Here is a 25067-nt window from a genome sequence, read left to right as displayed (position 1 = left end):
ATGTGTAGCAGTGATAATGGGCTAGCAGGGATTCTCAATCCTGGTCCTTGAGTGCCGGTGTCCTGGAGGTTTTCCATGTGTCCAAGCTAGACATATCTGATTAAAATCAATGTGTATTTAGCAGATGTATTAGAGCTTGACTGAGTCTGAGTCTAGTGTGTTCCAGCAGGGACACTAGGAAAACCTGCAGGACACTGGGCCTTGAGGACCAGGACTGGAGAACCAGGATCCCTGGGCAACAGCACAAATACATTGTAGTGCTTTCAATCTCCACATGGTGGCAGGATTGACATGTGATGCTTTGTGAAATTTAAGCAAATAATACTTCAATCCACAATTTAGGTTCTCTCACTGCTATCCAAAAGGTTTTTGGAGTTTCCCTGCTCCAGCACACTTGACTAAAATGAATGGGTCATTGTGAAGAACTTGACAAGAAGCGGATGGATCTGTTTGATTTGAATCAGATTTATTGGAGCCTGGAAACAACAAAAACCTACAGGGAGCGGTATTCAAATCAAATCAAATCAAATCAAATCAAACTTTATTTGTATAGCACTTTTCGTGCTTAAAAACAATACAAAGTGCTTTACATTATAAAACAATTTACATCAAAATAGATAAAAATAGATAAAACACTAACACACATACACATCCCCTTTCACCCACCCACAACCACCCTCACCCATGCCCTATTTGCCCTGTAACAGTTAAGAGAAGTTGAATGGCCAGGTGCATTTGCACCAGATGTGCACCAGATAAGGAAACGATATTCTCAGGGAGCCTCTACACAAAGGGCTACCCCCAACCAAGACCACCCAGGCCATCACCATGGGGGCCACCCGGGTCCGGGCAGACAGGACCCACGCCACAACCGTAAGGCTGCAGCGCTGGATCCCAACCCACCAGACAGGGACAGTCCCCACTGCAACACCCATGCAGTCAGAGCAGGGGCAGCCCTTGGTGAAGAGGACCCCAATGAGGAGAGAGCTGGAGTGAAAACAAAAATAAAATCCATTAAAAAAAAAAAAAAAAAAAGTACATATATATATATATATATATATATATATATATATATATATATATATATATATATATATATATATATATATATATAAAAACAAAATAAAATCAATACTAATATGTAAATAAATATATAAATAAATCAAATTAACTAAAAAGATGTAAATCAATATATAAAATATATAAATAAATAAAATTAACTAAAAAGAAGAATAAATATGGGTTAATATAAGAATGTTAAAACTTAGTTAAAAGCTAAACGAAAAAGGTAGGTCTTGAGCGTTTTTTTTAAAAACATCAACAGTCTCTGCAGCCCTGAGGCCCTCAGGCAGGCTGTTCCATAGGCGAGGCCCGTAATACTGAAATGTGGCCTCGCCATATGTTTTGGTACGAACTTTAGGAAGAACTAAAAGGCCGGTACCTGAGGACCTCAGGGTCCGCGAGGGTTCATACTTTAAAAACAGATCAGATAAATAAGAAGGCCCAAGACCATTAAGACATTTATAAACCACTAAAAGAACCTTAAAATCAATCCTGAAATGCACGGGGAGCCAGTGCAGCGACTTTAAAACTTGTGTAATGTGTTCAAAGACCTGAGTTTGACACCATGCACCAATCAATCCATATATGTCTCTTTTTCTTTAACTAAAAATAAAACAATCAAATTAATTGAAATTAATTGAATTAATTAATTAATTAATAGCTTTAGCTAAAAAGCTAAAATTGTATGTGCAAGATGAACACCCTTGGAAGAAACTTTGGAACATTTTGAAATACAATGATTCTTTCAGATTGAAAATAAATAAATTAAGAAAATATCAGACAGGTAAGTATTACAATAATGCTGAGACTTTTGGGGAAATTATTAAGAATTTTAGTGTTAAAAAAGTCTTTAAAGGATTACTTTTTGTCACAACTGTCAAATGACTCAACTCTACATTTGTAGACTTGTAGAGGAAAGTAAAACATGAATATATATGCTGAAAACATGAATATTCTTTTGAAATTGGGAATTGTAAAATTAAGAAATAAAGATGAGATTGTAGTTTAGGGTGTTTTTTTTAAGTTATTCATTGCATTTTTTTTTTTTTTTTTTTTTGCTTTCATTAATAAAATTCAATTAAAAAAAAAAAACAGGAAAACAGCTAAAAGTAACACTGCTTTTATGGCTTTATTATGTAATAACTATAATTTTAAAGACAGAAAAAACTGTTGGCTGCCAAAAAAAGTGTGTAATTTAATTTAAATAAACAGAAAACTGGCATTTCTGGCAACTATTTTCTGGATTTGCAAACTGAATAATATTTACGCACAAATCTATTACTATCTTTCTTAAGTGCTTTTAATCTAAAAAAAAAAAACCAAAAAAAAAAAACAAAAAAAAAAAAAAACCTTTGACACGTGTATGAACAGCAGAGGGCGCTGTATGACTACCTTGTAAATAACCTTACTGGCAGAAGAAGACTGCAGAAAGGTTAGCTTGCAAGCTAGCTTTTGAAATTTACACGTTTAGGTTGTTTTGAGTTTCAAAATGCTCCTTCAGTCTATCAGACCGTGGTTGTTTCGCGTCAGGACTTTCCCTCTGGCTTGCACAAGAACTTACCACGCTGACAAAGTAGCTCGACTCGGGTCGCAGCCTGATAAGCAGTCCTCTGAATATCAGGTAAGTTAGCCTGTTGCTAAGGTTTGACAGCAAACTGTAATGTTAACGACAGATGTCAGACATCATGGTAAGGAGAGTTAGAGTTGACCAGCACGTTTGAAATCCCATTATGTCCTGTTTTATTCAAAAGCACAAAGCAAATAAGAAGCCATGCAATTCTAGAGGTCAACCCACTTCAAAGCTAAAATGTTTTAGCATTACCACAAGGGCTCTTAACTTTAGAGTCCTTTAGTAAATACTAAAGTATCACCATGCATCAGTTTGAGAAAAGGCCAGTAATAGACAAAAATAACCATAAACTAACTTTGACTTTCTAAGCTGGCTTTTGAAAATGAACAGAACAGCATATAAAGTAGAAGTAAATTTTTGTACATGTTTGCAATTATAGTGCATGCGATTATTATTTACAAGTTCTTCTCAGGGTTTTAATCCTGGTATCCTTCCTTTGTAACCCACCAACACCAGGGCATGTTCAGTCCTAAGGAGCTACAATCTTTAAATGTTTAGATTTTTCTCCCCTTTGATCATACCTGATTCAAAAAAATGAGTCACTGATTAGAAATTGATCAAATTGGGGATCCATTTAGGTTAAACCAGGTGTGTTGGAGCAGGAGAACATCTGAAACTTACAGGACTGAGGTTATTAAAAACCAAACTTCTCCTGCAGTAAAAAAACAAACACTAAAAACAGAAGGTCACTAGATGGCAGTAGAGACTCGTTGCCTTTCAGCTATTCTTTTGAAGCACATATGTGTACGTGTACACATATGTATGCACGTGTGCATGTGTGCACGTGTATATGTATATATTATATATGTATTATATATATATATATATATATATATATATATATATATATATATATATATATATATATATATATATATATATATATATATATCTGTACGCACACATGTATGCTTAAAAAATAGCTAAAAGACGCTCTCTCTCGCTATCTATCTATCTATCTATCTATCTATCTATCTATCTATCTATCTATCTATCTATCTATCTATCTATCTATTTGTATTATTTATGTGTATATATGTATGTGTGTGTGTATGTGCGCAAATCTGTGTTTGTGTAGGAAGGACAGGTTACAATGATAGATAAGGAAATGTACTATGTATATTGTAAGATATCCTGTCATATGACGCTTGTCCCATGACACCATTGCATCTTAGTCAGTGGCTGTTTTCACTAGAAATAAATTATAGGTTGGTTTCTGACTTTGTATTTTGGAGGAACTGTGCTAATGATCACTGCTAACTCTGATTATGGTTGAATTTAATAATTCATTACATGTTTCTGTCAGTAAGGGCTCAAAATGACTATTAAACTACACATACGGGAATTTTCCTCCCTCTGCTGTACTTGATGATAATTTGACCAAGCTTTTCTCTTCAGATTGAGTTAAAGCAGTAAATCGAGACTCTTTCATCAGTAGTAGTCATTCAGACAAAATAACTGTGTAAATAAAGTCTCATTACTTTTCAGGAAAATTATGAACGTATGAAAGGTCTTGTTGATGAACTGAAAAAGCGGACAGAAAAAATTAAATTGGGTAAGTATGGGAGGGATGACACACTGCACTGAACAGAAATCCATCATTTCATGTTTGCATCCAAGGAGTGTAAATTAGTGTCTGAGCTCAGGTGTTTTGGGCAATGAAATTACATTTTTAACCAAGCTTATCCTTTCTGGTAAAACTGCTCTGTATACACTGGCAGATGATTAATGTTTCTGTCACAAGTTCTCCCGGGTGAATGTGGTAACAGTCCCAAGTAAATTACTTTAAATAACAACTTATTCTTACTTTATTTGCTGTGATTAATAAGAGGTAAATACTAAGCTTTAATGCAAAAATTCACTAACTGCAATACAGCTATCAACCTTTATGCGTGTGTTGATATGATTTGTAACATGTCACTTTGAATTTGTTAAAAAAAAACAAAAAAAACAAAAACAAACTAAAGATGAGTTATTTTTAATCATTCTTTAAGGTGGGGGAGAAAAAGCAAGAAGACTGCATACCTCTCGTGGGAAACTACTGCCCAGAGAGCGTATAGACAGGCTACTGGATCCAGGGTAAGACTTAAATCTGTCCCAGTACGATACAGAAATTTATGACAGCTTTGTACCCTCATTTGGCTCATCATGTGCATCCTTTATGGTAAAATGAGAACCAGAAAAGGAAGGTACCATGACAGTTATAGAAAATATATACTTCTGTTGCATATTTAGATGGAAATGTGTTATTTTTTCCCATGTGATTTATTTTCTAGGACTCCTTTTTTAGAATTTTCCCAGTTTGCAGCATATGAGTTGTATGGAAAAGAGGAAGTCCCAGCAGGCGGTATAATTACTGGGATTGGGCGTGTTTCAGGGTAAGCACTAAAAACCTTTTCAAATATTTACTTCACTGTTTATCTCATTGACATAATTAGTTCTAATATCTAAATGAATACAAAGGAAACTATTACATTTAATCAAAATCCTTAATCAGAAATGTGGAATTATAGACACTGTCTCTGTTCCACATTGAGATTATAGGTTTAATTTTATTGGATCACTCAAAATGCTTTCCTTTTCTTTCCAAAGGGTGGAGTGTGTTGTTGTTGCAAATGATGCTACTGTAAAAGGAGGAACATACTACCCAGTGACAGTGAAGAAGCACCTTCGTGCACAAGAAATAGCCCAACAGAACCACCTGCCATGCATTTACTTGGGTGAGTATTTCTATATTTTGCAAACATAAAAGTGGAAAAGCAAGAAACATTTAACTAAAAAGATCTATAATTGAAAGTATTTCACTAAAATCACCAAAGTCGGAGATCTCAAGTTGTATTGGATAAAAAGAAAACATGTATTTTAGTGCTGTACTTCAAGTTATTTGTGAAATTCAGCAACTTGTTCAGCAGGTGTACTGCCCCAATGATTCAAGCTGGTGGTTTTTATCAGGGCAGTCTGTAGCAAAGCCAAAGGCCTGATGCTGATAATAATCAATGAGTTCTGTAAATATGCTGATGTTCTGATCTCCTTCAGTGGATTCTGGAGGAGCGAATCTGCCCAGACAGGCTGACGTTTTTCCCGACAGAGATCACTTTGGGCGGATTTTCTTCAACCAAGCCAGGCTGTCTTCAGAGGGACTATCACAGGTGATTCTTGTGTTTGATGATAATACTTTATTTCACATGTTGAACATATACCACGCTGATTTCATAAATTGCTTGTCTCCCCTTGGTTGCCATTCTTTAATACAGCCTGTTGTCATTTTAGATTGTATGCTGCAATTTAAAATGATTTCCTTATTTTACAGACAACAATAGTAGTTATCTGCAGAAAGTGCTGTCTGAAAAGTTGGTGTCTTACAGCAGGGATTGTAAAGTAAATACACAACACTGTTTTGGCTGTTCATCCTATTATTTTCTGGAGGGAATTAAAGTCCATTTTCTAATTCTCTCAAAAACAAAAAAATGTAGTTGTTTGTTAGAAGTGTCTTTATCTTAATAATTGCAGTGGTTGTAGTTCAAGATTTGTACAAGTTCATTCAGTCTTTTAGGTAACTTTTTTTTTTTTATCTAACTCCTGTAGAGATAACCTGAAACTATCCACCAATATGAATGCTTATTTATTCATGCAAACGCTACTTCCTCACTTAATTGTAATTGCTTTGCCACTTATGGTTTTTATTTTTGCAGTTTCTTTCATTTTTAGTTTTTTTTCTTGTCATATTTATTATTTTATATAGTTAAGTTGCATTTAAGTGTTTCTTGTCAGCCTAACATACTCTAAAGTCCCTCTGTAAGTAGGCAGATTATGCAGAATCACACACAGAGAAATTTCTAGGTTTTTGAAGTCTTTTGAACTGGTATTGCATGGTTAGATGCAGCAAAGACTTATTTATTTTAAATCCTAGTTTGATCATTTGTATTCTACATGAAGGAAAATGTACATTTTAGCTTTTTAAAATGGATGTACTGTTGGGAGTTTTTCGATGATAACTGGATTGTAGATTTCATATTACTTTTGGAAGTTGTTATTAGACACAAGGTCTCACTCAGAGCTGGGAATATTACACATTTAAAGAAAGCTGGAGAGGATCCTTTAATGTTGTACCTGTCTGAGACTAAACCTATTTCTTATACTTCGCTTCACACCAAGATTGCTGTTGTGATGGGCTCATGCACTGCTGGAGGAGCGTATGTACCAGCCATGGCAGATGAGAGCATTATTGTGCGGAAGCAAGGGACCATTTTCCTTGGAGGACCCCCACTGGTTTGCTGATTTTTTTTTTTTTTTTTTTTTAAATTCATCAGACTAAAGTGTAATGAATCATCCATTACATAGTCGAGGTGTTTGACGATATGGTCCATATATCAGGTTAAGAGTTAAAGAGAAAGACATAACTATTTTATCCACTGCAGGAAAGGGGTGTAAAGTATTGCAGGGATATTTCCTTTTGATAGAGATTTTCTGTTTTGACAGGTTAAAGCTGCTACTGGGGAAGAAGTTTCTGCTGAAGACCTTGGTGGTGCTGATCTGCACTGCAAGTATGAACACAGAATTCTTAATGGCATTTATTGGATTTGTGAGATCATGAGACTGTTCTTCTGAACATCTTTTGATCTTATGGATAAAAAATCTATACTAGCAGATTTACATCTTTTCAAAAAATATAAATTTGGGTTTCCTGAGTATTATTTAGAACCCTCAAAAATAGAAAATATTTTTATTTAAGCTGCCCATTGTCACAGTAATAATATTTACTAACTGGGACTGTGCAGATAGTTGTTCTGTTATTGGAATTATTCGTTTCAATTTCAATTTTTTTTTTTTTTTTTTTTACAGAAATGAGATATTGCTTGGACTGTATACATTTGTTACAGTGTATATTTATTTCACATGTTGATGGTATATGTGCTCTAAAATTTCCACAGTGATTAAATTGTTGCTCATTTTTTCAGAAAATCGGGTGTGACAGATCACTATGCGCTGGATGACAACCATGCCCTTCACTTAGCCAGAAAGGCAGTGCGGAGCCTCAACTACAGGAAGAATATCGAGGTCAGTCCACTAATAAGTACAGTTAACAATTACAATCAAGCAACTATGTCTGCACTTTCTGCTAATTCTGATGATTTGTGTTTTTCAGGTTACTGTAGAGCCAACTGAAGCCCCTCTCTACCCTGCAGATGAGCTCTATGGGATAGTTGGAGACAACTTAAAACGCAACTTCGATGTCAGAGAGGTAGTCATTAAGTGTCCTGGTCAAAATATGCAATGTTGTGCTTATTATGCTTTTACATTAGCATGATTAGTTGAAGATAATTCCTTAGCTCCCCTCTGAATGCCAAGTAGATGTTACTATGCTGTAATTAAATATTAAATATATGCCAGGCAGAGCAATGCCATAAATTTAATGGATTTGTTACATTATTATAAACAGAATGAATTATTTATTGCGCTCAGACTCAAATTTACCACAGTTATATATCTAAGATTTATGAATAAGACCCACAGATATGGCTTTTACAGATTCAAAATGCAATTTAAGTAGTATATATATCTGTCAGGTCCTTGTATCAGGCTCTGCGTCAATAATGGCTGGCTGGCATCAATCATTGTGTTTTTCTTCTCTCGGGCTGTGTCAGAGCTTTTGATTCTTGATGGAGCAGGAATTACTGTTAACTCAAGAGATGCCAAAGTGTTTGTAGGGTACAGCAGTATTGGCAGTTCGCTTAGGTTTCAGGATCAGTCCAATGACACAGTCTTTACTAATGTTTTTCAACTGTAAAAGCCTTCTGTTTAACACTACTTTCTCTGAAATGAACTAAATAAGCTCACTTAAGTCGAATATGTTTTGATGTGACAAGTGTTTTCTGTGACTAGCCTTTCATTTGCTAATATAATCACTGGCTTTTTTGATATAATCATTGCAGGTTATTGCCAGAATTGTGGATGGCAGCAAATTTGATGAGTTCAAGGCATTCTATGGAGACACGCTTGTTACAGGTTTATGAGTCAATATTGTTTTCAATTTTTACATATTTATTTTTTTCCCCCTGTTTTATTACCCTTTCATTTCTAATGTATGCCTTTGCAGGATTTTCAAGAATATTTGGCTACCCAGTTGGGATCATTGGCAACAATGGAGTCTTGTTTTCAGAATCAGCAAAAAAGGTATTTATCCATTATTACCCAAAACTAATGTAAATGTTAATTTTTTTTTTTTTTTTTAAAGAAATAAAAAATGTGCTAAAATCTGTGTCGCATAAAAGCTGAGCCCCATGATCACATTAAGAAGTAAGCGTTTAATTATAACAGCTGTATGCTTCTAAAAATGTCAAGGACTTAGAAGCATACATTGAAGCAGTGTGGTTGGCCGTACAGAGAGTCTTTGTTTTATTAAACTGAATACCAATAGTTTTCTCATACAGAAGCATTAGACTTCATAGTTGTTCTGCACTGACCCTTCATACTGAATGTGCAGAGTTTTTAGCATACAATAAGCACTTAAATGACACTTTGTCACATCTTGTGAGGATACTGTTGAATATAATTATGAAAACAGCATTTAGAAACCACAGACAAGGGACAATCATCATTTTCATTCTGTTTAATTCACTTAATTTGCACACGAGTGTGCTGTGAGCAGAGCTGATCTTTACACAGGCTTAGGGAAGATGAGGAGCTGAATTCGTGATTATAGACTAATAAGTTTTTCCAAACACGTTTTAAATTAGATTACAAGCTTGACTCGGAAAAGATTTCTTCGATCCATTTTTGTTCACTGAGGTTTTCCAAACGACAGCATAAGCCCAGGCGATCTCGGTGTAATTACTGTCAAAAAGGACTGACGGCGCTTCATATAGACACAGATGTGGAAGAGACATGCTTGAGGGGCATATTCGAGAAAAATCAATGCTGCACCTGCGTTTCAAGATGCATTTATGAGACATGCTGTCATCACTTAAGACAGGCCTGAGCTTCTGTTGGACTTGCTGTAAGGCTGTTTAAAAGCTTCTCCCCAGATATTTGTGGTGGTGAAAAGGATCAGTAACACGGGAAAAAAATTAGCTCTCTGTTGTTGTTCACACAGTGAGGAGCAAACTGATGGATCATTTTTCTCTGGGTAACAGTTGTTAATAGTCAGCTGTCTCTGGTATTGGCTCCAACCTCTGTTTACGCTTTGCAGTGCAAGGCAGGCTGCTCCACTGAAAGGCAGCCCACAGAAGTTACTGCCAAAATAAAGAAAATACCTGAGTAATTTTGTTTATAGAAGCATTTTACAGAGCTTTGTCCTTGTTTTCCTGTTTGAGAAGTTCTGGCATCGCTTGTGCATTGACCTTTTTTCCCCCTACTGGCACAGCTGAATGGCATAAACTTCCATTATATTTAAAGTAAAATCTACCAAGTGCAACAACGGACAATTTCCTTTCCGAATGGATTTTTGTTTTTATCGTCTCTGACAGAGATGATGATTGGAGGTGAGGCTCCTGGCTCAATTGTCAGGCAGTTTTCACTGGATTTTTTTTTTTACCAGATATCAAGTGACGCGTCTCCTCAGTCAACGTTTACAGCTTCGTGTGAGAGCACAAACTCCAGATGTGATCAAGATAGAGCATTTTGAGTGAGCTATTGCCCAGATGCTACTTCAAGCAGTCTAACATGTAAGACATACGTGGATTGAATAAATCTGCTGTTAGATGTTTACACCTCTGTTTCTTCAGGCAGTTCATTTGAACCTTATTTTCTTGTTTGTTTCTTGAGACGCCAAGAAAAATAAATCATTGCCACGTTATCATTTATTTAAAGTAACAACAGCACGTGTGTGAGTTTTTACCTCTCGGCAGTTTCACCGTGAAGGCAAAATACTATATATATTAATAGCTTGATTTTTCTTTTCAGGGGACACATTTCATTGAATTATGCTGCCAACGAAACATTCCTCTTATTTTCCTTCAAAACATCACAGGTCGGTGTAAATTATTCTACATCTTTAAGCTTTTTTATCACCGATTTTCTTGTTTATTCAGCCGCTTCTTGCAAAGTGACACATAATAGGAAAAAAGATGATATCACAGTTGAAACCATAACTTACCACATCGTATGATGTACAAATCTGCCCGTTACTTGAGATAACAACTCACAGACCCCATTTTTATCTGCTGTCTTGCTTCTTCATCTTCATCTCAGGCTTCATGGTGGGAAGAGAGTATGAAGCAGGGGGAATTGCCAAAGATGGAGCCAAGATGGTCACTGCCGTGGCCTGTGCCAATGTTCCTAAGATTACCCTTATCATTGGAGGCTCCTATGGTGCAGGAAACTACGGCATGTGCGGAAGAGCATACAGGTATGAAGAAGATCTTTGGAATCCGGTTGGGAGTTTTGTTCCAGCAGTTAGAAAAGATTAGGAAAAGATTCAGTTCATGTTGTTGAGCTTGTTAATGAATATGCATCAGTTTATCTTTGATTACTTGCTTGTAAGTGGAAATGACCTTTTGTATTTGCAGCAACTCGGAGCTGGAAGCTGCAAACATAAATTAGAACCAAAATATCAACTTTAGGCAAAGCTTTCTGGCAGCAACATTTATAAAGAGCTTTGATCACTTTTTTTTTTTTAAACAACAGTTTTTTATAAGTAAGCAGTAGTAGTTTCCCAAGATTTATAAACTAGCTGACATCAGCTGCTCCAGTCTCATTTTCAGGTTTTCTTTCATAAAATATTGAATTCTTATCCTCTGATACTGGAAGTCCAAAATCTTCAAAAATGATGATTTAGTTTTGTAGGTTTGTATTTGGCTTTCTTGTTATCAAGGTAATTATTGGGGTTCAAGAAAATTGATTATCAGTCTTATTTCACAGCCCCCGATTCCTCTACATGTGGCCAAATTCCAGAATCTCAGTAATGGGCGGAGAGCAGGCAGCGACGGTCCTGGCTACCATCACGAAAGATCAGAGGGCACGCGAGGGAAAGGAGGTAATGACTTACATTAATCGTCCCATCTGTATCTCACTGGAAAGGCATAAATCGGTTTTGGTTGATTTGCTGCCAAAAGCATAAACATTATGGGAGACTCTTTTCTTTTAGTAAATGCTGTGACATGGCAGGGTAAAATGATATCAGCCTTAAAGTGATGACTTGTCCTGAATACCGCATTCATCAAATGGCTGTAATTAAACTGTGTCAGGTGTGCTGTTAAGGGTGTATTAACAATGCCGTAATTGCTTCAGAATGACGCCTCACATCAGTACCCAGATGACAGGTACTTTAATGATGCTCAAAATGTCTCAACATAAAATGGTATTGAAACCTCATTTTATGTATATCCTTTCTTTTAAAAACTTAATTTGTCAATATGCTCTGACAGTTTAAATGACTAAATTTAAGCATGCTAAACACACTTTTCAAGTCATAAACAAGTTACAAATTACAAGTAGACAGATGTCAGTGTAAATATACTGGCGCATACCCACTCGTTTTGGAATACACACACTTCCAAATCTCCTGTTCACTGAATTCAGAGGACTAAGAAAGTCCTTTTCCCCGCAATGCAGTAAAAGATTTGAACTGCAACTCTTTGTCTCTGATTGGGTAGCAGTACTTGTCCTCATTGGATGGGTTGGTTAGGTTGGGCTTCAATTTCACACTGATCATTACAGATTTTTATGTCAGCAAAATATAAGTACACTCACATTGCTCTAACCCTCTCTGGGCACCGCTATCGGCTAGCTTTGTTTTCAGACTGTTTTACCTGAACCTTTGCAGCCATTGTTGTATAGTTTGTGACTGGAGCTTATGTTGTTGAACCACACTGAGTTTGCGTGTGATGTCTGAAATGTGCTATATAATTAAACTGGACTCATACAATGTGTCTTGAAGAGCATGTTTAACATCACCGCTTTGTAAATTCTTATCTGATTAAGGTTGTTTGTGTTGTGATGCAACTATTGGGTCACTAATGTGGAAAGTTGCATTACTGAAGTTTTGTTTTGTTAAAGGTGAATATTACACGCAACTACCAACTTAATCTTCTTTTGTGGTGTTTTAAAGCACACAAAAGTCATTTACCTGGTTAAATACACAATTTTGTTGTGCAATTGAAACTATACACTGTAATACTCTCACAGAGTCAATGGGAATACAATCACCAGGGTGCGTACAGTGCTAATTTTCAATGCTGGTACTGCAACATGAGAGTGCACAGATCACTTTTTCTGTGAAGAAAAACTTATTTATAGGCCACAATTTCTCAAACGGAGTTCTTAAATGGACAACTAACAACTTGCAGACAAAATAAATTACACTGATGGATGTTGAAGCTGGTTAGCAAGTTCATTTTCAGTCTAACTGTGAGGACTAGAATAGAAAATAATAAATACCTCATGCTAATCAGAAATTGCTACAACACAACCTGCAGGATAATGCAGTGTAATGCCACCACTTTGTGTTGTCATTGTTACCGGGTTGTCACCATAGACTGTATAAAGAGATGAACGTAGCCTTCGTGACGTCACCCATGGGTATCTGAAGAGCTGAATTAAAGCTCGGTGGGCAGTGCCTACCATTGCAACTTGGCAGGGTCATGTGTGTCATGTCACCTGGAAAATACAAGTTTGGGCAAAGAGATGGAGCTGAGAGGGGGCTGTAAGCGTCATGGTGGATGACTGACATCGAGCGAACTCCAAGATGCCTATAGCTAAGAGCTAACCGAGCTAACCCAGAGATAACAGGAGCTAACCAGCTAACGGTGGTAAGCGGGCTAAAGCTAAGTCACGCTGTTAACCGGCTAAAAACCGCGTTTGTTCTCCGTTCTTCTCACTTAAAGCGGGAGTTCGGGTACCTGTCAATCAAAAGGGCACGCCCCTAAATATGCTGAACTTCAAGATTGAATTACTTTTAAACGGGCGAGTTAGAAAAAAAATTCACTCCCCCCACAGTTGTCATGAAGGTAAACCTGACCTATTAAACCTAAAATGGATTTTTGAACCAGGCTGTAAACATATTTATTTCTGCTGTGAAGTTGGTCTTTTTAACATGGGAGTCTATGGGAATTTGCTCTGTTTGGCAGCCAGCCCCTAGTGGATGAAGGGGGGAACTGCAGTTTTATGCACTTCTGTATAGGCTTTACTTGTAACCGCTGGAGGCTCCGTCCATCTTTCATATAAGGTCTATGGTTGTCTCCTGGAAGATGGTAGTGTACTGAATTGCTTTGAAATATGTTGAGGACAACTATTACAACAATCATAGATCAGATATTACCAGCTTTAAGGTTTTATTGTAATAACTTATGGTAAAATATCTAATATTGTGGAAGTGTGCAGATCACAGGCTCGCTTTAAGCGTAACTTCTTTTTTTAAGTGCAAATTTGAACTTTATTTATAAGTAAAGCCCACTTTTAGCTGCCAGTGTGCATGTTGTTCAATCTGAAACTGAGCCTCGTCTACAAACACACAACGTATATTCTGGTGAAAAAATGCTGTTGCATTCCTCAACTTTCATCTTCTTCACAAGGTAGGAGAAGAGCCCAAAAACAAGTCAAAACTTCGGAGTGCTTTTGTTGAATCTGTTTCTCTTTTTAAAGCAGCTTTATAATGTTTGTGTGGTATTTGCAAATTTTTTTTTTCTTTTTAAGTTTAAGCGTATTTCTGGTATTTACTTCTCACTCACATCAGCGAAAATAGACCAAAAGCACTGACAAGCTGTAGCGTTCACTCAGGGGGTTTTCATCGTTTTCCTTTTTCAAAGAATTGATTCACTATTTCTAAACAGATGAAACTGACCTTCATGACAAATGAAACGGTTTTGTGCTTTCAGCTTTACATTTCAGCGCACCTTCAATAATTCAGACAACCTTTAGAAAGCCTCTGGCTCAGCTCCTTATAGCCTTATTGTGTTTTCACCATTTATTCACAGTTCACAGCAGAACAAGAGGCTGCCATGAAGGAACCAATTGTTCGGCGCTTTGAGGAGGAAGGCAGTCCATATTACTCCAGTGCCAGGTAGGACGTTGTTATGATGTATTATATATCTGACTATATATGTGTGTGTATGTATATTAGGAGATCACCAAGTGTAATAGTGTTTCTGCATCAGCAGTATTGACAGAGATGGACTTGTTCTAATGATTTGAAGTCTTTTGCAACCCTCAATGCGATCTTGGTTTTCTGAGAACTAAGAAGCACCAGACAAACTTGACGGATGAGGAGCGATGCTGTGATCTCTTTCAAGTGTGTTTTGTCTCCTTCAGATGTCCTGTTGCTTTTATTTGCCTTTCATTTTGTCCTGTGGGCTCTGATCATTGTGTCTGTGAGGAAAGCACATATCAGACAATGGAGTTCTAAGAAATATCATATGGTGGAAAATTGTGTTTTTGTAGCTTCTCTGTGATACTGTTATAATTAAACAGATTAAATATAACTGTGAAGTAGTCTCACTGAAAACTTCCTTTATAGTTGTGTAAAGCTCACAGAGCTTGCTTGCAGTTTTATGTCATTTTGGAGCCCACCAGAAATGGTTTGCTTGGTTTTATGTACTTGTTGTTTAAAAAAACAAGTTCTGTCTGAAATGCTCTGTTGTGCTTTGACTGGACAGCCTGGAAGAAACCATTTGTCAAGAACTGAAACCTCAAACTCCGAAAGGAGACAAAGCTAAAAAGAAAAGCAAAATAAAATGAGGAAGTGTTTTCTTTCAGTGGCATCAGAACCATCTGCTTTGAGAGCAGGGTTAGACTTAAATGTGTTTTGTGAATATTCGTTTATTGCAGTGTTCTTCAGCCCTAGTCCTCGAAGGCCACTGCCCAGCAGGTTGTAGTTGCTTCCTTGTTTCAGCACATTCAATTTAAAGGAAATGGATCGTCTCATTATCAGTGCAAACCTGTGATTAATGAGCCATTAATCTGGGCTAGGTTAGTGCAAACAGGGAAACTGCTAAAACTTGGTCCCTGATGACCTTTCCAGAAGAACCCTGGTTAAGTGAGGAGATATATGGGATCCAGTTGTTGTATAAAGATACATGATTTTTAATTGTTTACACACTTCCCTGCTCATCACGTCTACTAAGTATATTCCTTACACCTGTCAACTCACTTCACAGTTGATAAACAAGCCCATATTTCTTGAGTTTCTCCGAAGGAAAATCATAATAATTATGAAATGCATTATCAGTCAGAAGTGCAGCACCACGACAGCAAGGTCTTGTCTGTTCTGCTCAGCCTGAGTCGGAGAACAGCGAGCAGCTGCAGCCTTGTGAGGTGTTTTCACATGCTCGCTGTGCTTGTCGTTTGTTACCGAGATGTAGGATGGAAGCAGTTAGAAAAGCAAAGAATGACACAGACACGTTTTAGTACATGGCTGTCATAACCAAACCTAGAAATATAACTGTGTTTGTATTTACATACAAATAATAATAATAATTAAACTCTCTTGGTTGTTTTGTTTTGAAAGTCAGCTGTGATTTAAATTGATTTCTGTCCTTTGATATGTAAGGGACCTTTTTTCCCCACAATTCTTTTGCATATTTTAATATATTCACCATTAAAATAATGATTGATAAGTCATGTAAAATCCATTACATCTATAGACTTGTACAGAGAGAAATATGATGTTATTTCTTTTTCAGAAGAGGTTGCTGGATTGCATCATACTGATGTGCATTTGTATTTAGAATAAGGATTTTACACATTAAATTTGGAAAAATGAATCTTGGTGATTGGTTCATCTTAAATCCAGATTGGAAAGTAAAGAAATGTTGTTAATCTTCACCCAGTGAGTTAAAAAGATGTTATCCAGGAAGAAGAGCACATCACCACAGTAATTGATTAAAGGCCTGCTCAAGTGCTTGAAGGCATCATATAAGTGAGGTGTAATGTGACATCTAATGATATAAAGCTCTTCATCATTTTCACAGACTGTGGGACGACGGCATCATCGATCCTGCCGATACTCGGATGGTTTTGGGACTGAGCCTCAGCGCCGCTCTCAACGCACCAACACAGAAGACACGTTTTGGAGTCTTTAGGATGTAACACTAATATAGCTTATAGAGGTTCAGATCTCCGAGTTGTGCTGTAATATACTAATTTTTGTAGACTTAAATGCTTTTTTTCAGATTAAGAGGAACAAACTTGCAAAAAAAATGGATGATTTAAAAAACAAAACAAAACAAACAAACAAAAAAAAAAAAAACAGTCGAGGAATCACACCACATTGGAGACTTGGGAATGTGATTGGATGTGGTTGTGGGACATTTCCACTGTAAAGTTGTGCCTTAACTGTTACTGTTCCCATGTAAATGAAAGTGTACTTGCATATCTGTTTCATTTTGATGTGGTTTGTTTTTATCACATCCTGTAAATGAGGATAATAAAATAAGAGGTAAAAACTTTTAAATGCCTTCATGTTTCTCGTGTTGTTCTCGACTCCCTGATTGTGCATTTGTAAACACAATTCTTCATAAGAGGGCACTGTTTAGCCAAAAATACCAGATTTAGTACCTTGTTTGGGGGTCGGCATGTAAGGGTTTATTATTTTCTTGCTTTCAGAGCTGATTTACTGTGTTTTCAAACTGGTTATTGTGCTATTTCTGGTTTGTAACTGGTACAAATAGGCAGTGGAGTCGTTTCAAACTGTCATTTATTAAAGCTTCACCACACAGTAAGAGCTTTTAACTTAAAGTGGCTGCAACCTTTTTTATTTTCCTCCCTGTCTTTGTTTTCCATTTAGTCAGTTTTATCTCTTTGACTGAACAACTATTGCTTTTACACCTTTTTATGGAGTAGTGCACCTGGACAGTGACTGGGGTACATTCAGAAGGACTCAGAGAAGCCAGGGGTTTGGTACAGCGGTGGATTTGCATGTTTGCATGGATCCTGGTTAAAGTGCTTAACTGGAAGCCCTTCATGCTCCAGTGTGGATGACTGTGTTGCTGGTACACTGAGGCTGTGAAGAGGCCCACCTTTGGGAGAGCAGAAATAACTCAGGGCATGATGTGCATGGAGGATGTGTATGTGTGTGCCACCCACACATGTTCCAACCAGTTTTAAAAAGTGGTTCGCTGTTTATGCCTACATCCTCTTGCACCAAATGTCACTGAGCAAGCCATTACCAGGCAGACATTCAACATATAGATATTTAGAAACAATCAGATATTGAGACAATGATTCAGAAGCAGTGTTGTGCATGTTTTTGCTGTGATAAAGGAAACATGGTGGAAAGCCAGAAAACTGATTAACCACAGGTTATAATAATGTGTGATTCATGCCGTCTTTTGTTGTCAGATATGATCTTTGACAGCTTCTAATTGTAGCAATAATTATTCACTGGGTGGCGTCCAGGTCTCTGACAGAAGGTTGAGTTTATCCTTTTGTCTCGCCAGAATACCTGGCAGTCTCTCCTGCTGATGTGCCTTCAAGGTTCACAGCCTTTTTTTTTGTACACACTGTATTAAAAAGGAGTTGGGACAGATTCTGTGACAAATAAACAGTCATTCCCAGCTATGTTTAAGATGAATGTCTTTTTTTTTTAATGGTATTATGAGGCTGAAACTACTAAAAGTTCCTATTAACTGTGTCAAACTGGACTCCTAGGCAACAGCATCAGCAGCAGTCGTCTTTGGATGATTGTAAAGACTTCACCATTATGCATCACGTCAGTGCGACGTTCCAGAGAAAGGAAGAAGGTGCCATCAACTGTGGCTATGAACACGATGCAGGTTTCCGTGTATGGTTTTGTACACAATAAATGTGGTAATTCGCGGCGTTGAGAAAAACTCCAGGGTAACCTTAGAGTGCAGTTAACACCGTATTGGTTATTCATAATGTGCAGTACAGCCATTTGTGTGAATGAGAAAAACAAACATAAGGGGAATTTGGCAGGTTGTACTGCAGGTGCTCAGGGAGAATGTCACCATATTATTTTAGTCTACAGACTTTTATTGTAAGATGTAAAAAAAAAAAAAAAAACTCTGAAGAATGATTTTCTTTGTGCAACATTTGAATAAACATGTTTCTTAATTCTTTGGATGAAACCTTTCAGTGTCCAGGTTGACCAAAACAACCTCACACTCCAAAAATAAGATGCTCCTTTCATCATTTAAACAACTTAGGAATATACCAATTGCTTTTTTTCAGCTTTATTTTTATTTCTTCATTTAATTTACTGATTTCTGGTTTCATGAAATATGACATAAACGTCTTACTTCCTCCCAGAGAAGGATGCCAAACTCTCTGCTTGACATCAATAACATATTATATACACATTTTAAAAGATGCAGTTTTCAAATTTATGTCTCTTTTATTTTTAAGAAGAAGCTTAAAATGAATTTCGTGAGCATGTGATGCTGTAAACTAATTTACCAAAGAGCCTAGTTTTGTGATTAAAAATGTATATTTTAAACCTTACATTTAGTTATCTGACTTTTATACACTGGGCTATTCTAACTCATGTTATTTCACAGGATTATTAAGTGGCATTTAGATAACAATGAAACACAATCATAATGAAACGGTGTGTGTGTGTGCTTGTGTGTGTTCTCATTGCCACATTGCCAATGTGTAAAAGTTAACAGATTAAAAAAAGACCTTCCACTCTAAACACACCTCCAGGATTAATTTAAATAAAAGCAAAACTGATTGAGGATCACACTGAAATCAAGGATTATAAAGCTGAAATGAGATTTGTGCGTCAGAGCTTTGTCTTTGTTTTTTTTTTTTTTTTGGTTTCACTTCCATTAATCATCCCTCTGAATGATCTGTTATTGTGGTATTAAAAAAACTGTCGATAAAGTAGTTCAAACCACCTTCGTCTCCAGCAGTCAACACAAGATTAAGATGCTGCAAACATATTGATGCTTAAACATTAATAATCCAATGATGCTACAAAGAGACTAATGCTTCCATTACAAGTTGTTGCTTCTTTTTTTTCAATCCAGCAGCTGCTTTATTTCTGTGTAAGCTAAAGATATGTCAAGACAGAGAAACTTTTTAAAGAAAATCAGCCTCAATACGACCATCAACTTCAATAAATTAGGTTTTTGTTGAGTTGTAATCATTTAGTTTAATGATCCATTCATGACACATCATACCCAACCTTGACTCAGGAGCTCAGTAACATTTAAACAAATGTGTTTGGACAGTTATGAGTCATGTTGGACTGAACCACAGGCCAGAATGTGAGTCATTATGCTCCAGGAAGGAGATGGTTTATCGTCTGATGCACACCCAGACAATGACTTCTCTTTTCTTTTTTCCAACTGATAACACATGCTGAACAGGAGAGATGCTTAAAATGATAAATTGCTTTGACTTTTCACAACTTTTTATTTGACTAAAACTGGATAAAGTAAAAGAGCTTAACTGATCTCCCTTCTTTTTCATTTCAGTGAATGCTGTTTTGTTGTATTTTGGCGTTTACATGTAAACCTTTATACTTTAACGGAAATAACGGAGGATCATTAGACTTTATTTAATCTCACAGTGGAGAAATTCACAAGTTACAGTCGGTCTTGGTATGAGATAAGGTGCAAAAAGCAGCAGAAAAGAAAAAAATAACAGGCATCACAGCAAATATGAATATGTATAAAACACAAATATACACATTAGTAATAATAAAAGTATGTATAAAAACAACATCACAAGCCAAATACATATTTACATGGTGGAATATGAATTATTATTACTATTAACCAATATGTATTGTTTATTTGAAATTTTTTTTTTCTTTCAAGAGCCAAAACAGGCAGCACTAATACATTCCTAATGATTTAAATGCTATGTAACATCACATCCTTCCCCTCTTTCCAAGCAGCTCTAATCATACTGGGAGGAGGGAGAACAACGAGGTGGTGCGTAATCTGGAAAGTTGATTTCCTTTTTTTTTTTTAATAAAAAAAAAGCCCTCATGGGAGCTTCAAGTCCTTGATTTCAGCCAACTTTCTGTCCCGGGTCCCTGGAGGGATGAAGCTGCAGCCTCGGTTGTCTGCTGTGCGGTGGCCCCGGACGCCCAAGTGACGAGCCTAGTGGTGCAATCTACGTGTGCATCGTCCTCAGACTGACAGGGCCGGAGGCCCAATGAAACAATCCGACATATTGAGGTTGTCAAATCAAAGTCGAAGAGGAGGCGCTGTCCCGTCACCGTCTCAATGACGTCATACACAAACAGCTGGTCGTTGGCAAATATGTGAAAAAATGTAGACCAGCACAGCGACTGAGAACGGCACCCGGGCTGGAGCCCCTTCACACAATCTTTGGCTTGTAACGATGTGGCAGCTGGATTGTGTGGGCTGGGGATGTAGCCCTCCGCGGCTCCTCGCGCTTCTTTCCATCTATCTCTGCGCTGTTGGAGGTGAGTGCTTCTCTTGCAGCTCGTGTTGCTTTCATTCTTGCGGAGAGAGAGAGAGAGAGAGAGAGAGAGAGCTGTTCCTTTAGTCGGGGTGCTGAAATCCTCCCCAGCAGCTCCAGCCGCATCCCGTCCCTGCTTCCACTTCAGTCTCCCAAGCATCCTCAGCTGCTGTCTGGGGTCCCGACCACTGTCAACACGGTTCCCAGCAGCAAGGGCTGCTTTCAGCTCGCGTGTCGCTTGGGAAGAAAAGGCTTGCTGTTAACTATGGCACGCGACACACTGACAGAAGCCCCTAAATGATTGTTCTTGACTTTCAGTACGTTTGTTTGACGTTGTTTTGTTTGTTGTGGAACGTAAAGTAGAGTTGCGACACCGCAGTATGGTACAGAAATACCAATATTTGTCGGATAATTAAAGATTGTTTGAGTTAGACGTGGATGATTCTGGTTTTTAATTGAACAATTGGAGCACCAAGCTGATTAATTGGTCTAAGTGGGATTTTATAAGCTCTATTTCACACTGAGGCGAGGCTACTATACATCTCCTCTCTACTGGTTATTTGTCTGTTTAAACAGTAAGTGTGGATGCTCTTCCCGTGTTTTTATAAGTCCCTCCATCAAGACGTCTGTGCTGCTTCGGGAGGAAGGCGTGGAATAAAAAGCTCAGTGTTGAATTAGTGAGACAATAAATCCATACATGCAGGACATGTTGTACTAACTGTGCTGACAGAAGACTTTATGGGTCTGTCTGAGGATGTTGCAGACTTGTTGCTGTTTTAGTCCATTGGTTTCTTTTGCTTTGGGAAACCGATTATTCACCCCCTTCTCAGCGTTTTGGTGAATTTCTACCATGTATGTTTGTATGGTGGTATATAAAAATGGTGTCAGACAATAGTCAAAAAAGAAGGCTACCAATTTACAGATAAACAACTGTGTTAAATTTCTTTTATCTGTTTGATTTATGTGGATTTTAAGCATGCAGATTTGCATGAACTGAATATTTCATTTCAAATATTAGTATCTTTCAAGATAGGTTTGGTAATCTTTATGGATGTGTTTTCTTTAAGCAAGCTGAAGCAGCCGCTTCACTAAAAATAAGAGAGGAAACTTAAATTATTGATTGTCATAGTTAAATTATGTTTACTATTTCAGGTTTGTTAATCCAACAGATCTTCTTTGCAGCTGCTTTTGTCAAGAAATAGAAAACAGTCTTTATCTCTGCTGCTTGAAAAAAAAAAGACTTAAGTCAACTGGTTGAGGTATTCATGTGTAAATCTCATGTAAAGATAAGAAAAAGAAGGATTATGTCTGTATCAGGCTTCCACCGGAGTAAAACAGTGGTAGGGGAGGTAAGATCGAAGCAATCACTGAATTCAGAACCGTGCTGGAAGAAAGCTTTTAAGCACACTGCCGTCTCCGTTTTCAAATGATATGTCTATGTTGCAAACAAACAACCGTATTCAGATATTTTGGCATATTTACAGCTCTCTGAATTAATGTAACCTCAATATGTGGCTGTCGGATTATCACTGATACCTCCTCTGTTCTTTTGAATTTCAATTTTCTTTTGCTTAATGCCACTTTCACAAAGAGACATTATCATTCATGTCTGTGTGCTAATAATTTCCCTCAGTATTAAAATGATCACAACACCCGACTGCTTTATGCTCAGTGTGGCATGTCTTAATATTTGACATATTTTAAAATAGTCAAGGATTATTTATAGGTGACAGCTGAAAATGGTCTGAACAGAGGACAGTGCAAAAATAATGGCCAATATTTCCTGCATGTTAAACTTTATAAATGGCTATGTCTTACTGGTCAGACATGGAAACAAAAAAATGAGTCACTGAAATTGGGTTCCACCTTCTTTTTGTTTTTGACTCCTTAAAACAGAGCTATGCCTTCGACTCAGGAAAAAAAAAAAGAGCCAATTTTCCCCTCCTGAAAATTGGAAATCATTGTTGCAGTTAAAAGATATAAAAACAAAACAATACACAGAAATAATAATAATAAAAAAAAATGTGAGTCTAAAGAATAAACAGAGTATTGTAAAGAAGGAAATTTACTTTCCTTTAATTCCACCATCCAGCAGCTACCCCATGACATTTACTGAAAGTCCCACCCTGAGTGTTCAGACGCTTAATTTTCATGACAGATAGGGACTTACTTTGCCTGAAAACCACAGGGATGAGCAATTTATTCACATTTAAATATCTCTTTTGAATAGTCTAATCACCATACATAACCAGACTTCCTTCACAATCTGCAACTTTTTCCTTTGAAACATCTTTCTGGCTAATTAGTTATCAAACAGCTGCGGTATGTCATTAACTTTTAGCATTCGCTGCGGGATCTGTGTCTGCGAGGAAATCCTATCTATTTGTTTCTGATCAGATAAGCAGAACATACAGTGAGCCCATTGCAGACTCCAGCAGCGCTAGTGTCAAACTCCTCCTTTTTTCTCCTCAGTCTGCAACATCAGGCATAGTTATCAACTAATCAAAGGGCAAAGATGAATTTGACAGTGAGGAAAGCTCACACATGATACAAGTACTGGTCCAGAAGAAGGCCTGAATGAGAGTCGAAGTAAAGGCTGGGAGCTTTGGATAGGATTAGGCTTTAGCTTTTGACACCGAGATTGCTTCATTTCTTCCAGTCTCCGCTTCCTTATTCTGCATCTTTAGTATTCAAGGTCGCCTCAATGCTTTAGGTGAGAGCCAGCGTAAGCTTTGACTATAGTGTGAGGGGGCGGGTAGAACAGAGAAAGGCCATTTTTCGATATGCACACAAATATCAGAAACCTGAGTGCATTCAAAAAATCTTTTTCCTTTACGCATCTTGCACCTTGCAAGTGCACAGGGTCACTTGGTTTTTTATTCACTTGCAAAAGAAGAATCCCTTGCAAAACACACGGCGACGTTAATACAGAGGTCTTGCTTTCTATATCGAGTTGTGCGTCTTTGCAAATTCTCAAAATGCTATCATGAAACCTTCTTTTGTTCGTCTGTTTTTGTCTTACAAATTACAAGCGAGATAAATAAAACCTCAAAAGGTGTGCTCAAGCACTGAGAGATGTTGCCACAGGTGGAGAAACACAAAGAAAACATGTTGGAAATGGAAATAAATTCTCCCCTCAAACACCAAGGTGCCTTCATGTTGTTCCCATGGAAATCTGCTTCCATGCTCATGTTTAGCACTTGTCCAAGAAAAGTTTTGTGCGCTGCTGTTGCAATTAACTGGCGCACACAGTTTCCTCTAGATTTTACCCACCCGCTGGGTGTGTTTGATGCCAGCCCAGCTCCTGTAGGTAATGTGGCAGATTACACCTGCCACTTGTTCTGCTGCTTTTATATGCAGAAGCTTTGGTGGATATAATCCAGGGTGCGAATGAGCATGTATTCATGCATGCATCTCCATCAGCTGCTTTAAAAGGTGGTAAAGTCTTGTGATTGCATATTTAGATGATCCAGCTGTTTGCTGGGTTCAAGGAGGAACTTGTCATTATAGACTTATGAGAGGGAGATGCCATATGGCTCCGTTCTGTTCTGCTAGAATAATAGCACAGCTGAAAAATTGGAGGGTATTTTTTTTTTTTTTTACTTTGAGTTCAGCCTTCAATAGCAAAATAATGATAATTAATGAGCATCCTCATTTGCAGCATGATTATGGATGTTGGTCTGCGTGTGGGCCGACCTGTTCGGCTGATCCAGACTTCAATGTCTTTACATCTGATGAAACAAAATTCACTCTGAGTATGGCCCATCACAGAAAAAGGTGCTATTGAACATTCAGCCAAATATGAGTGATTTAAAGCAACCGAATAAATCAAATTAAGTGTCCAAATCTTTGGAAAAATGAGTAGTACTCTGCTCTGAAATATTGGTGACATATCTGTGCAACAACCTGATTGACAGATCTGAGATCAGTTTAAATAAAACACACAAGGATCACTAAGCATTTTAACTTTTCATTTGTTTTGTAATGCAAAGCAAACTGCCTAGATGTGAATCCCAATCACACACTGCAGATATTTAATATT

The 25067-nt window shown here is 37.3% G+C and overlaps 1 protein-coding gene across 1 annotated transcript; it reads left to right on the top strand.

Moving 5' to 3' along the window:
* The first annotated feature begins 2471 nt into the window (after nt 1–2471).
* Nucleotides 2472–17090, top strand: mccc2 (methylcrotonyl-CoA carboxylase subunit 2). Its single transcript, XM_079250724.1, has 17 exons — nt 2472–2683; nt 4181–4247; nt 4687–4771; nt 4969–5070; nt 5285–5412; nt 5729–5841; nt 6848–6961; nt 7172–7236; nt 7651–7750; nt 7839–7934; nt 8626–8698; nt 8790–8866; nt 10595–10661; nt 10883–11039; nt 11552–11666; nt 14605–14690; nt 16597–17090. Exons 1-17 carry the CDS (start codon nt 2552–2554, stop codon nt 16712–16714), a joined length of 1695 nt encoding a protein of 564 aa, XP_079106850.1. The 5' UTR covers nt 2472–2551; the 3' UTR covers nt 16715–17090.
* The last annotated feature ends 7977 nt before the right edge of the window (nt 17091–25067 follow it).

This window comes from Telmatherina bonti, assembly GCF_933228915.1.
Source record: "Telmatherina bonti genome assembly, chromosome: 13".
In the NCBI taxonomy this organism is placed as follows: Eukaryota; Metazoa; Chordata; class Actinopteri; order Atheriniformes; family Telmatherinidae; genus Telmatherina; species Telmatherina bonti.
This window is presented reverse-complemented; position numbering and strand designations above follow the sequence as displayed.